The sequence below is a fragment of the Orbicella faveolata genome, unplaced genomic scaffold (assembly GCF_042242905.1).
Source record: "Orbicella faveolata isolate gen_17 unplaced genomic scaffold, um_ofav_v1 contig_26, whole genome shotgun sequence".
NCBI lineage: Eukaryota > Metazoa > Cnidaria > Anthozoa > Scleractinia > Merulinidae > Orbicella > Orbicella faveolata.
In genome coordinates this window covers 12,175,001-12,190,605 of record NW_028301554.1, presented here as the reverse complement: position 1 = coordinate 12,190,605, position 15,605 = coordinate 12,175,001, and the positions used below count along the sequence as shown (strand labels likewise).

The 15,605-nt window shown below is 39.0% G+C and overlaps 1 protein-coding gene, 1 long non-coding RNA gene and 1 pseudogene across 9 annotated transcripts in view; all 3 read left to right on the top strand.

The window, feature by feature from the left end:
- Positions 1 to 6,495, top strand: LOC149108183 (uncharacterized; annotated as a pseudogene).
- LOC149108180 (uncharacterized) overlaps positions 1 to 15,605 on the top strand; it is a 217,721-nt gene that overhangs the window by 120,786 nt on the left and 81,330 nt on the right. The gene's annotated exons all lie outside the window — the stretch shown is intronic.
- Positions 1 to 15,605, top strand: part of LOC110053062 (uncharacterized) — a 96,545-nt gene that overhangs the window by 70,718 nt on the left and 10,222 nt on the right. For 7 of the 8 annotated variants that reach the window (XM_089295668.1, XM_089295666.1, XM_089295667.1 and 4 more), the window contains one exon: positions 7,476 to 7,541. In XM_089295668.1, coding sequence (XP_089151794.1) covers positions 7,476 to 7,541 — 66 coding nt within the window. Of the gene's footprint in view, positions 1 to 7,475; positions 7,542 to 8,982; positions 10,453 to 15,605 lie in introns of those variants that run through there. The other variant, XM_089295670.1, reaches the window with a different exon arrangement.

Sequence of the window (15,605 nt, the reverse complement as noted above, 5' to 3'; positions counted from 1 at the left end):
TGCAATACTGTTCAAATTCAATACAAAATTGCAACACACACTTCCAGCTCAAATCCTCCACCACTTCAAGGTCACAGACCCTAACACATTTTTCTTGACTCTTTTGGGGGTAAGTAGAATTTTTTAATTAGAATTTTATACGCTTATTTAGTCAGCTTGGTTGCTGCAATTAGGTTTTACACCGAAAACCTCTGACCTTGTCCATCTTGCATCTTCAATTTCAAAGACTTCATGGCGCCCCTTATGGCCGAGGTCACTCCATAAATTCAAGGAAAGAGGCAGATAAGCAATATTTCCCTCTAAAGTCTCTATAAGTTATGACCTTAAAATCATCGTTACCAAGATCTTTGATATTTTGTACACCAGCTTCGGCTCAGTGCTTGTAGAAAAGAGGCCTATTAGGAATTCTGACTAATGCGTTATTCCATATCATACTGCTAGAAAAGTCGTTTTTGGAAAAGAAGGAGTCTCTAAAATTAAAGTTTACCCAAATTGCGATAAGTTCTCGGAGGAAGTCATCCTTGATATCATGTTTGGTAGCATCTTTTTTCCCTAGATGAAAAGCAAATCATTTAAATATTTCTTTTAACAATTTAAGGTGGCTCAATACAGTTTTTTTCTGGACCATACCTAGAGGGGGAGCAAGGGTATTTTCGTGACACCGTGATCCGGTTTTTTTGTGCTCTGTGAATCGTGATTTGATAAAAAAACTGTTCTGTGAATCGCGATTGAAGTGTATTCCGTGAGGCGTGAAATGCAAAAGTCCTTAGCTGTGAATCGTGAATAGATAAGAAATAAATCGTGAATGTCTAAAGTTAAAGTGGTACTATGATCAAATTTTTACCCCTCAATTTTTTAGGTGTATCACATAGAGTTCCATGAAAGAAAAAAACGCCGTTTACCGTTTTCAAATATCTGCATTAATTCCGGAGATATTTAAGTTTGAAAAATGTGTAAAATATGCAAATGAATGACTGGTGACGTAATACACTCAACCCAATATTATATTATGTATATAAATAGAGCTATCTCGGTCAATTTACAGCAGAATCCATTGAAACTTGGTAGGCTAATAGTTCTACAGGAAACACACCTACGGCTATAAAAAATTCTGTTCCCATGGCAACTCACTCTTTTCCAGTCCCCACCAACTCGATTTCAATATGTTAGTGATTTTCAGCTTGGAAAACATTAAACGAGGCCAGGAGTTCGAGCTAACATATTTATATACCTGCTGGATCATGCATATGAGACACCATTAACAAATATCAAAATGGAACGCCAAAGGTGGCCAGAAAAGCCTTTAATATTAGGGAGGTCTGGAACCCAGTATGTTGCCATGGTAACAAAACTGTTAAGCTCGTATGGTGGAGCACATTTAGTAGAGCCTTACTTCAAAGAATGAAACATTTCTGATACAAATTGGCTGAGATATCTTTCTTCATATTTGATCAAAATTTGGTTGAGTGTATGACGTCATCATTTGTCTAATTTGCATATTTTAAAAACTTGAATATCTCAGGAAGAAAAAGAGACATTTGAAAATAGTAAACGACATTTTTCTTCTCATAAAGACTACTTGTTTATGTTTTAAAATGGCTTAGATAGGAGAGATGCGATTTTCGTCATAGTACCACTTTAAGTTCGTAGCTGAATTTCACTGCATTGTGATCAGATTTTTTCCGTGACCTCAATGAATTTAACGCTTGAGTCAAGCCGACTGAGAGTAGCGACAAACAAAGCATGTTGACAGGTTTAAATAAACCCGCTGATTTCCTGATCACCGTATTAGCCAATGAACCCGTCTCAATAGGATTTTTGACTGATGAGCCGTTGATGAACGACATGTGCGGACTCGGTGTAACTCAGACTGATAGAGATCATGGCTGCTGAATCCGACAAAGTCCTTGCGGTTGTTGAATCAGTTATATTTTACCATGCTGAGCTAGAATCAGGCACTTCCAAATTTGCTGGATCCAAGGAGCGTGTCAGAATTGGCACGAAATTTTAAGTGTCTTCTTAAGATGTGTGACTAGTTTTTGCGGAATCAAAGAAGAGTGCATAAAACGTGGCCTCGGTGAAAGCTTGGATGTCAGGATCTGCAGACTGGTGAAGGATGGTATCAATCAAGCGTTCTCCATCAACACGCAAGATCAATGGGACCTCGAACTTCCAATCCTGACTGACTCGACTACAAATTCGATTTTACAAGGTGACTTGTGAGACCTTTAGACTATTTAACAATTGATTCATGCGTCAGCGTGCGTTCATCGAGATATGAAGCACGCGGGAAGTTTGGAGGGCAAGAAAGATGCTTAAGTCCGTACAGATGATCTACAATCAACTTAATCGGCTGGATGATAAATTGAAGTCTACCAACAAAGACATCCACGTTGATCTTCATTCTTGTCTGACAACCCAAGTGGAAAATCTGCACGCTGTTGGTCATTTCAAGGATCAATGCCCCACATCTCTTAACTACTCCCGTAATCTGGGAAACACTGTTTATGAGAGCATCAAAAGGATTACAATCTGGGCAGCCTATTATTTCACTCACCCAACATCCTACTATCCAGTTCCAGACAGTTCAATTCCACTGAAAGACATTTTCAAACTCTCGCATCTTGGCAAAACAAGGCACAAATTCTACCCAAGAGCAGATCATGAGAGAATGGGCAGTTCAGCATGCCAAGTGCGTTCGACAGAGAACTGTGAGGCAAGAAACAACGAAGTTCAAGGCTGGCACTTTGCCTTTGAATATGTATTGTCCAGCAGATTCTGCCTACCCAAAGGACAAGATCTACCTTGAACCTCCCGCGCAGTATCAGCCAGCTGTTCCACCAATCGTCGATGAACAAGAAGAGCAAGAGCAAGAAGTCACCTTCGCTCATCCTGAAGTGTCTGAAGCCCCCGAAGTCCCAGAAGATGATGTGCAGTATGACACAGACAGTGGACCTGACGATGCCGTGGAAAGTGACAACGACGATGATACTCTAACCTTCCTAAGAGCCGTAACAACTCGCAGTGGAATAGCTGTCCAAGTCCGATATTTCTCTTAAGAGGTCTCTTAAAGTAAAACCAACAAATTAAGATTTCAAATAATTACAGTTTCGTGCACATGTTCGTGAAAAGTGAATTTTTTGTTTCGTGATTCGTGATATCGAAAATTTACTATCGTGACTTCGTGACAAGACCCCCCCTTGCCCCCCCCTCTACCTAGCATTTTCAATTGGCTTTTTACCAACCTTCCCTTAGTCCGATCGATGTGAAAATTACACCAGCTTTTGGAAAAAGATTGAAGTTTGGTTGAATGTGTTTTTTAAGGTAATCAATATTTCCATGGAAACGATAAACCAAGAAAAAGAAAATCAGGAAAGCATGAATTTTGTACGAACCAGATCTGTTATAGAAAGGCTGATGCCAATTTCGGAAATAACGATGTATGGCAAGGGGTGTATGGAAGAATAAAAAAAATACTGTATGTTTAATTTTGAATAAATCGCGAAAACACTTCAAACCACGCTTTTCGTTTCATGAAATTAAATGGACTGATAGAAAAACACTTTTAATGAAATTGCTCCAAAAGACACCGAAATATGCCTTGACGTTATGTTTTGAGCCATGAAAGTTTTGTCGGTTTGTGTTTTCTTGATCTCGAGAACGAGACTTTTTCTCAACACCACTTCCATAACAAATTTAGAGCAATTTTTGATTTTTTAAGATTTTCAAAAAAGCGCTTTTAAGCGCTTTTTTGAAAATCTTAAAAACGGCTCGATAGATTTTTTTTTTAAACGTTAACCATGTATGCCTGATAATGTTAATAATTTTATTCCAAAGTTTCATTAGCATTGATACACTGGAACACTTTTAAATTTGTCAATGAAGTAGCCGTCGAACCCACGAAAAAGTTGCGTTACAAAACCCCGATGTAAGAAAATTATACTAAAATATTCAGGTGCAACATTTTCCCGTGATCAATACATTTCGCTACACTACCTGAATGCAAATTTGCGGGATGTTTTTGGAAATAAGGATCAAGGGGACTTTTGGCCCTTCTTTCCATTCCAGCGAAAGAAACTCTTTACAAAGAATTCCAAAGCTCCACCTGGAGTGACAAAGAACAGGAAGATATTGGGGAAAATAGTAAATCTTCTAGGGGAAAAAGGGCTAAAAATTGCGTTCTAGTAATGTTGTCAATACATTAAGTCAATCAGGAATAAAACGAATTATTATATTTAAGAATATGCATCAACGGAACGTTTTGATCACGAAGGAATGGTACACACATAGATCTGAATATTTTAGCATAATATTTTTTATATCGCGATTTTGTAAAGCAACTTTTTCGTGGGTTTGAGCGACAAATTTAAAAGTGTTCCAGTGTATCAATGCTAATGAAACTTTGAGATAAAATTGTTAACATTATCAGACATACATGGTTAACGTTTTAAAATAAACGGCACGCAATGTATGCATAACCGATGATATTTAACTGCTATTTCCAAAATTCTGTGTAGAAAATTGGAAAATAAACAAACAAACGGATGCTTAAACCACCCTCGTACCCAGAGTCTTCGTTCCCTTTGGCCTGCTCGTTTCGTCAAGCCAGCATGTGCAGTTAGGAACGAAGACTCGAGGTACGAGATTGATGCTTAAACGTAAGACATGGGTCGCACTGTGGACTTTTTTGTTTTTGTCACACAAGGTTATTGGGACATTTACCCCCAGAGGGTTAGTGGGGTCGCACGTTTGCGACATAAAAGATATATGATACCATTCTGATAATAATCATTATATTATCGGCCGAAAGCTGAAAAGGACTTTCTCATCGTTAAAGCATCATCGCTCCCTTTGGCTAGACTTTTTCTTTGTAGACGTTTTCTCTCCGAGGATGCTTCCTTTGTGTGACTGAAGGCTACTCTAGACTGGGAGGTAACGACAAAGCTGCTTGTGGATGTGCGTTTTGCTGCTGAAGACAAATCGGCTGCGAGTCATTTCCCCTATGCTATGAAAATTGAAAGCGTTGAAATTCGTACGGATTAACCCTTTGAATACCAAACTTTCGTCAAAAAAAATACAGTTTTTAACCGTTTAGTCAGGTTTTTTTGGCTGCCATGACGCTGAATAAGCCTAAGTTTTGCTAAGAAAGCCTTTTTTACCAAAAGGAGAGATTTTCGAGGATTACGTACAAAATTGAGCAACATGTCAATTTTGTGCATGCGCATAAGTCAAAATTTGGACTCTTATTCTTTCTTTTTTTTTTGCCATTATCCGTTCTCAATTTTGTTTGTTGTCCCTTTCCTTTCTTTTATTCTCGGCCCTTTTACTCTGGCTACCTTTTGCGTTGCATGTTCTTTCTGGCTGCCGAGAAAAGGTGAATGTTAATTACAAGCGAAGCCTAGAAATGGACCTTGATCAATCATAGGCATAGTGGACCATTTTACCACCGTTTTTACACCAAAACTGATAACGTGTTTTTCGATTTGAGACGTCGGAATGTCGTTGATATCCTAACCTGAGCAATGTACGGAAAGGTCTAGCCTAGTTGTTCTACTATCTGCTTATCAAGAATATCTGATGACATTTAAATTGATGACGTCACAAGTGAAACAAAGAGCACGACCATCAGTTACTCGTATGTGCGTAATTAGGGCTCAAAGGGTTAAAGTGGTTGGCCATACTGAAGAATTACAACTGATAACGTTTTGTAACAATTGGGAAAATGTTGAAGAGAGAGCTCTGTACACACGATGCGTGCGTGTATTGTGAAATCTGATTTGATTGACATAATTTGCAACGAAAGAAAAAATAATTTTTTTTTTAAGGCCATTAGGCAAGATGTGACCTGTTTCGTGGCAGGATATCAGTCTCCTTGATCTTAAGGTGTCATAGACGTAGTTATGTCTGATATGATCGCGACATAAGGGTCGCACATGTCGTGAGCATGCGATGACAGAATTTATGTCCAATGTAAACATCGATTCTGTTAGTGTGACCCCTGCCTAACTAAAAGACAATGGATAAAATGCAACAATCACTACAGTCCCGATACCTGCGTTTAACAACTGGAAATCTAACCAACACTTTGTCGATGCTACAACCTTCAGGTAGCTCACCTTTTCGTTACACTGTTCTCCATTGCTTTCTGGTATCTCAACTGGTTTGACAGCGAATTTCGTCAATACTCTTCTTCAATTCAAGTTCAATTTCACCAACATTTCAGTCCACAGATAAGTTTAGTTCAGATATTTCAGTGCTCATACAATGCTCATACGGTGCTCTGACATTGCTCTTTCAATTCACTTCAAGACAGGCAAAGGTCCGGCCTACACAGCGCTCACAAATACGTAAATTTAATGTGGACCCTTGACCTATTGTGTGTGCAACTTGCTTGTTGATCTAAAGTTGTATGTATGGACGATATGCTCTTATTATGAGTTTGTCCTTGAGCACAAATTTATCCGATTCTGGATAAAGCATAATCCACACCCAAAATCTTTGTTTAAATACTGAAAATAAAGGCTCTCCGTAGATCCCACAAACTGCAAACGATTGCTGCAAAGGACAAGTTTCTCACTCTCCGAAACCAAAGACAGCGAATTTTTGGTGTGTCTTATTTACTAGCTCCCAGAGTGCATTTAGCTCCACCGAGGGATAAATCGTGCGTGGCATAAGCGCAGCACGAAAAACGTGCAAAATTACTATCCAAAGGAATGCTGCACGCCAGCATTAAGCGACGACTACGTCATCGCTTAAAAATCTATCGAGCCGTTTTTAAGATCCAATTAATTAAAGAGGAACCAAAGTTAAACTGCTAAAGCGTGGTCCATTCAATAGTATCGAATGCTTTTACGAAATCGATAAAAAAGAGTAATCCAGGAATATCTTTCAAGTGGGTATAGGAAATAACATTGATTAAACAAATATTTTCCGTAATAGAACGGCCTTTCAGAAAATCCAACTTTAATCCAACTTTAATGAATAAATTAATCAGAATGGAGTGAGTGAGTGAGGGAGGGAGGGAGGGAGGGAGGGAGGGGGGAGGGACGGAGGGAGTGAGTGAGGGAGGGAGGGAGCGAGGGAGGGAGAGAAGGAGGGAGGGAGGGCCATTGGACTGCCTTCTAAGCTCATGGAGTGACTACGTCATCCATCAGCAAAAATCAATAATATGACTGGTTTGTTCCGTTTTTTTCTACTTAATTTTGCTGCCGAAAGTGTTGTTTGATTAAATTCATCTGGAGAGATAACACTGTGACTTGCGTCAATTATATTTACTGTAAACGATTTTGCCCTTTCAGAAGGTGATGATGAATTTGATGAATTGTGATGAATTTGAATAACCTATCTTTTTACCTCTGTGTCTATTCCATGATCTTATACTGGCTTTCGGAGTATCCTGTGGCTGACAATGTTATAATTTTTAATGCTGAAGCTTTTTCTCTATGATTAATGTGTTTTCTTGTTTACTGTTATAGGTGGTAGAAAGCGAGCACAGAAACACTATAAATATGTACAGACTGCAACTTCTAAATGCATGCCAGGTAAAAGTTAAATCACTGCTTTTTGCAACAAAAATAAGTGAAATAATTTTCCCTATTTCTTGGTGTCTTTGTATGCTGGTCTCCATGTCTAGATACTATACACCTAAAATCTGAACTTGCTCTCTCTGTCCAAGTGACTGACTGACAGACAGACGGACAGATAGACATAGTGACTCTCTGACTGACTGACTGACTAACTTATGGACGGACGGACAGATGGACGGACTGATTTACTGAATCAGTTGCAGTGAAATCTAATGCACAGGCAAAGTGAAAATTAAAGACTCTCTGTTGACCGGCATGCATTGCACGCGTCGTTGTTGTGGACCACGAAACCTCCAATTTGTTGTTGTCGATCGTTTCGCTCTTCAGTCCTTTATAATCTGAGGCATCCATCTGGATTGTTTTACGTTTAAGGCCTTTAAAGACTAGATTTATTATCCTCCTTAACATTGAGGACAACATCTGATCGCAAATTGTTAGTTTTTCACTTAAATTATTTGAGAAGTTAAAGAACGGCTGGTATGATGTGATTTTGGCCATGGCGACTGCAAAGAACCTTGGCGGAAGGTTTAGTCCATAGACGAACTTCAAGAGAATTACCTGAGAAAATCTTTCAAGGATCGGTGGAGAAACAGTTAAGATGTATTCGGATACGAGAAAAAAAACTCACGATTGTTGCAGTAAGTGACAGTGAATTGAATGTTCCTTCGCATTGCTGTCATTGCCCGGTGTCATTGCTCTAAGCTTTCAGAAAAGGTTATCGCATCGCTTGTGGATTCATCCAATTTGAGGTTAACTTTGGCGAGATTTCTTGGAATTTGTTTCTATGTAAAGTGCTTTCTCTGCTGCGTTTTATTCCTGGAAAGAAAACCTTTTATTGAAAAAAATGCGAACTGAAAACGTCTCAGGATAAAAACTCTGTAGGGAATCTAAAGCGCGGTATGAAATTGTCAATGAAAAAAATAATAAAAATAATAATCATTACCCTTATTCTACATCATGAATAAGACAGTATGCTAAGCATAGTAAGTACTGTACATTCTGTATATATGCTTCTGAAAGCAAATAGAAAGCAAATTTGTTGGCATACTGTATTTAGCAGACTGGACTGGACTGGACTGGACTGGACTTGAAAAACGCGGACTAGCAAAAAACTTGTACTTAACTTGACTTGTACTAATAATTGTCTTTATTTGAACGATCATCTCTCATCCAAAGAACTTCAAATACCTAATTCCATGCAAACAAATCTTGCATTCTATTAAATAAATGGCAATTAATTTGGCCGCATCAAAACTTTAAATTCTAAACTTAATCAATATTTCTGTTTTCCATACTTTTTTCCGTCGGTTGCTTTCCGTCACGCAAGGTGTCACGTGAGGAGCTGTCACCTTTCAATACCGTTTTATTTTCTGAGAAACGAACAATTTCCTTTCAGTAACAATTTCAACAGCAGTCTTTTGCATTGGAAAGTCTGCAGATGCGGATATATAACTTTGCAAGAAGTCTACAGATGTTGTCTGGAAAATCGATTGACACCACATTCAGGAAAAAGGGAAGTTTTGTTATTCACTAAGACATCTATCATGGGACCTCTAACCCCCGACGTATCTAGGAAACTCAATATTGCGCTATGTCACAAAAACCCGCGGCTTTGCCAACAAATTAGAATTAGTGAAACATTCTAAGTTTTTACCGAAGGAAGTCCTAATGTAATTTTGCCATCTATCGTTTGTGGCCTTGTTTTGTGGGGTGCATGCTGTGACTCCGACATTATTAGCTCAAATGAGAAAATTCATTGTCAGGCCGCTAGGATCATTTTTAATTTACCTAAGGATATGGCATTTGGCCAAGTTTTGAACTTTGCAAATTGGATTACAATCAGATTAAACTATAAAGTGGAAATATTTAAACTATTCTATAACTCAAATAATGACATTTTCCCATCGATGCCCAGATGCAATAGCAGATTAATGAGAGACTCACTAGCCTTTCGCAGGTCAGCCCTCTGGAATTTAGTTAATTATACTGATAAAATAGATCATTTATATTTTAAGGAAATTAAAAGACTACTTATTAGCAAATGGTATTTAAAGACTTTCTTTTCGACAGTTCAGCTCTCTCCACATCTCGATATAGAGATGGTGATTTTGTGTATTTTTAGAAACGTGTAATATTTTAAGCCTGGATTGATACTTTGATCTTAGCTCCGTATTTAGTATTTTAATTCAGTAGTATACAAAACCCCACCAGCTTTGTAGCTTTAAGGTAGTAGATACCCGCAAAAATGGCCAAATTTTGTCAAAACTGGAGTCCAGAAAGTATGACCACTGCAAACCATATTTAATCATAACTTATGCTACATTAAGACTTTAAGTCTTCAGCTACCTGTGGCAATAAGTTTTAAGAGGTTTCGTCAAATCCTGGCCGAGCTAAGGGGTGTTGACTAGGACCCCTACTGTGAAATAGCTACAATTTTGGGGCAGGTCAATCTCCTTCAAAACCTGTCCTAATTGGGCCTAATTTTCGTTGCAAATGCAGGAGACATGGTAGAATGCAATGACCTACTTTTCACCAGCTTCTGGGAGGGTTCTGTTTCCATGGCAACAAGCAAACATAAAAGAAAACTTTTTTCCAGTTTGGCACTCATTTAATGATCTATGTTTCACCTGTATGGCTTCAAAAACTACATCATTGCATTCTACAGGCAAAAATACACACCCCTGCCAACTTTGGTGAGAATTGGACAATTCGTTCTCTCAAACGACCTGCCCCTAAATTGCATAACCTCAAAAAACGTAACTTTTTCATCCCCAGATTTTACTACATTTTTGAATAATGAAATACATTTGAGACATTCTCAGCAGGTAAATGTTATTTAGACCTTAATAAAAAAGTATCTAAATAATGTTCGAAGTGAAAAATTAAAGTCCAAAAGCCCCAGGCTCATATGTTGGCCCCTCCTGCTCCTCATTCCTTTCACTGCGGCTTTTTCACTGACTGCGACGAATTTGGTACTGTTGTTTTGTTGCCTCTGAGGACTTTTCGGCAGGTGCACAGAGTCTCTGTTTATCAATGGCTGTCAGACCAGACTTGCAGTGCTCTCCAACCGCCAGGTTGAGCCCTCTTAGCATTGTTTGGACTGCTCTAGCACCCCATTGAAGAGGCAAACAGCAATAGCGCAAGCTGTCAACACTGTCTCAGGACCAGCAAAGAGTTTTTTTGGACTGATGTCCCAAACAAGGTGATTTAGGGCCTCATTGTTGTTCTGTGAGAGGCCTTCCAATACACTTTGGAGAAGGTTTCTGTCCCACAAAGCCTCAAATGTGGGAAGAATCTCTTGCATCACAGCAGGGGCCACATTCTTTGGGCTGAATGTGTTGGTGCCATTTGCCTGATCACACTGCCATTTGCACCATGAATCAGGCCCTTCAGGACAGTAGTCATGAAGTGGAGTGTCTTCAGTTGAGGCATAGTGGTTCCAAATGTGAATAGAAGCTGATCTTCTATTCATACCATAGAAATGGGATTTCCCTCGAATAATCCTCTCAGATGTTGGAAGCTCCGTGAAAGTTTTGCAATCATTGTTTGAGCATTGCAACACGAGAGTTCTCGCCAAGCCACAACCACTAACCTCTTCAAACAGTTGCAAAGTTCCTTGAAAGCACTCTTTACAAACAGCACAGGCTAAAATAACTCGCCTTAGAATGTCGACATCCTGGAATCGATATCCATTTGGCCTGTTGTAGGACTCCTTGCTCGATGCCTGAGACGAACTGTCATCTTCCAAGCGAAGCTCCTTCGCGGAGGGAGTTTTCTCTTTCTTCGAGTTAGGTTCGTCTTTAGGTTTCCGTGAACGTTTTCCCCGCGTAACCGATCTTCTAAGCGATCGAAATTTAGTTCTTGGCATTTCTAAGCGAAATTCTTCGAAAAAGCGAGCAAAAACTGTCTTCAAGGCGAGAGAAAGCTAAATATATTTTCACACTTTCGAAATATTGAGTTCCACGTTTCGGAAAGCTTCACGCTTCGTGTAAACTTGGTTCCAGTCTCCTCACGGTATACAAAGAAGTCCCAGGCGTCTCTGGAACAACGAAATCGGGTTTGGGTCTTTCGGGGTGCGTTTTGACCTCGAAAATTGACAAAAAACAACGCGTATGCTAGCTGGTTACCATAGAAACGAGAAATAAACAAAAAATATACAATTGAGGGCCCTTTAGATTTTATTATTTTTAAAGTGCGCAGGATAAGAAAAGCAAAAAATAAGCTCAGACATAAAAAATTTAGATATTGGGGAGGGTTTGTAGCTGCAAATAAGTTTCTTTCAGAATGATAACTTTTTTATGATTTTGCGGGTATCTACTACCTTAATTCTTATCGTGTTAAAATAAAGGTTTTATGTTATTATGTTTTACAGCTTTCTTTTCCAGCCACAATTATCGATTGGAACGATCATCTCTCATCTGAAGAACTTCAAATTATTCAAATTATTCCTAACAAGAGAAACAGAAACATCTAAAATAAAAAGTCAACAGGAACATGATTATCATATGATGTCACGATCTTACCGATTACGGTCACACTAGACCTTCAAAGATCATGCTTTCCGTCACGCAATACGCTTTATACATTCTGAGAATGGAACAATTGCATTTCAGCAATAATTTCAACAGCCTTCAACAGCTCAAGAACAGAGCTGTGCAGGGTATGTAATTGTAAATTTATAGAAGAGAACTGTATGGTTAGCAAAGTACGTAACGGGAAAGAGTCTGTTGACCTTTGATCACCAAAATCGAGCCAAAATTCGACTTACCTTTCATTTTTTTACAATGACATTTCGACGGTCTTCTTTGTCATATTTCACAAGGTAAACAGATTCAAACGTCCCACATCCAACTCTGTTTCTATTCTTACTTCACTCCATTTAAATTCCAGAAATTGAGGTAAAGGTGTTAACCTTTTAGCGAGAGATGGTAGCTTGAAACAAGCCGCCATCTTCGAGCGATAATTACAAATGAAAATTTATTCCGAATTTTGGCCGAAATTAATTGTCATTTATTTAATAGAACGCATGAAATGGATGTAATGTTACTTGGTGGCTTTAAGTATGTTAGAAGTATACACTTGAGTAGTATTGAAGTTCTCTGGATGAGAGATGATCATTCAAATAAAGACAATTGTTCTAGTACAAGTCAAGTTTAGTACAAGTTTTTGACAAGTCCGCGTTTCAAAAGTCCACGTTTTACTAGTCCTCACTTTACTAATCCGTGTTTTACTAGTGCGCGTTTTACAAGTCTGCGTTTTACAAGTCCAGTCCAGTGCAGTCCAGTCCACGAAATACAGTATGCGAAATTTGTTGCTTGGCATCGTTTCAAGTCTCTGCATGACGCCTACGGCGGCAGGAACTTGTAGCTGGCATTTGACACCTCGCGACGAGAAGTCGGAATTTAAAATACAGTAGTTCTGAGCCAAATGGCGACTAAAGCAAACATCTTATATCAGTTGTTACCAGTAAATTATAGCGGAGCTCTTGCGTGCGAGTAGAGCCCCATACCCGTCGATCTCAAAAATTTTGCTTGTCACATGACTGTCCGTACGCCAAGCCCCATACCTTGAAAAGGTGCATCTTTGATATTGGACATCCATATTATGATTAATATCAATACGCGTCGCCAAATGACAAACTGCCCTTTGTAAAACGTGCCATTTTGCGGGCCAAACGGGAAATGCGCGGGCTGAAAATGCATTTGCCGCCCTGATTCTGATTGGCTGCAGAGATGTCAAACAACTTCGCTCAGCCAATGAGATCCCGAGGATGCCATTTCAATGCTAGAGTTGGCGCGAATTTTTGTGGATGAGTTTGCACTTACTCACTTTGTAGTTCTGAAGTGAACGTTTGACATTTGGAGATTTTGAAGTCCCAAATTTTCATCTTTTGTCTGGTCAAAACTCGGACGATGAAATTGAGCAAAAAGCCCAAGCGAAAAACACCAAGAAAACAAGTGAGTCCAGCGGATTGAGTGAAATTCTGCGAAAGTTCTTCGCTAAAGGGAAAACAGGGAAAGGTCAAGCATTGCTCCAAGTGTATTGACTGGAATTAGAGCGGTCATTCATCGCCATCTAACCAGTGCTCCACTCAGCCAAAACATGAACATTTTGCAATACAGCGAATTCATGTCTGCCAACAAAATGTTTGAAGCGAAGGCCAAGCTATTTACGAAAGAAAACGATGCGAAACCAGAACACAAATCATCTATTCAGTCAGGAGACAGGTAGAAATTGAATCGATACCTCATGGAAGGGCAGAACACGGACGGCGTTTGGAAAGATGCGGAGAAGTTAGTTGAGTTTATTTGGTTTTCGTTGCATTTTCATTTGCTCGCCGCGGCAGAGAGGGATGGCGGGAGCTTACAAGGCAGACATTTGAATTTTGCTAATCATTGTTACTAATCTTTTTAAAACTAGATTACATTTGACTGTTATTGTAAACGGAAAGGAATTTTATTTGGCTCTTGTTTAGCTAATCGTATTGTAGCAACAACTTTTCATATCATAGTTTCATGCTACATTTCTTTTACACATTTTTTATTAACTGAATTTGTACGACTTGGCCTTGATTATTGATAATAATGATGATCAAATGACTTCTTGGGCATTAGTTTATTTGTGTCCCTCGTAGCATCATTTGGGGCCGCAAATAAACTATATGCCCTCCAAGTGATTGTCCTGTTGACAGCTGTCAAAACAAGGTATCTGCTGACCACTATCACATGACCATATCGCGGGCTCAGGTGAAGGGCTCATCGAGGTCACGTGGTTTTTTGACGTTTACCGCTGACCAGTTACTGGGTTTTCGATTGGATCGCAGGCTCAATCTAGATTATTACTCTGGGGCAGAAAGAGGCAGTGCACCCAAAGGCAACATTTCGGTGCAAATTAACCCCTGACGCGTTGTTGACTTTCTTCCGACATATTGCTAGTTTGCACTCTCATGCAATCAAAAATAAAAATCATAGCCATTCACTAAATTTAGTCAAGAATCTAGGATATGATATACGGCTGATAGTTAAACCTTGCCAAGATTTAGGTCTGTGCGGTTTTTTATTCGCACTTTATTCGGAAAAGTGTTTCACCCAAATTTATAGAGCTTTGTATGGAGACGCCATGCTAGTGCCCTTTCGAGTGGCATAAACATGGCGGCCGTAAAGTAACAGAAGTAGATCTGTCATTGAGTGTTACCATTGAAACGAAAAATTATTACTCTAGAGTTCCGACACGTTGAAAGTAATAATTCTTCTCAGGTAGCGCCACTTCTCCCATTTTTCTGCGAAAAACGCTACTGCCACTGCGTGTCTTTTGGAATTACCCCTAGGTCGGATCAACAACTATCATCTGCTGTTTTCAAACTACAGTAATGTGTATGCCAGGGTCAAATAAAAAAGGGAAACGGGATTGTTTCTCCTTAGCGGCCTGTTTATTTCTTCCTTTAATTAGATAGATAGCTTTATTAAGTGAAATCATTGCAGCTCCCGAAGCGGTTGTCTCTATAAGAAAGATGGACCAATAATCTCCCGAGTTAGTGGCATTAACACATGTCAACTTGTAAATTCAGGAAAGTCCTCAAATATTGCTGCAGACTCCGTGGCACTTGATGAAAGTACAAATTAATTTAGTCACTCTCTATAGAGGCAACTCGTTCACTGATATAGGACATATCTCGGCCAATTAGCGTTGTTTACCTTCAGTGCTTCTCGTTGAACCGCTTCTTAGTTTAATTGATATCATGGTGTATTGATTTTGAATGATTTTATTGTTAACAGCAAAAGGTGGCAACGGAATAGGAAAGTGGTATTCCATGACGATTTGATAATTAAATTAGTTCTTGTTTATCGATGAAAATTTGCGTTTTGACTAAAACAAAATCGTTGAAATCTCTTTCATTTCTTCATCAGATATTTATTACTTTCTTCCATTTATCTCCAGCGGTGAAAAAATAAGCACATCTTACGTGCGTTTTAGCGAAAACAAGGGTTTCATACATACCTTCGCGAGGAAAACAAAAGT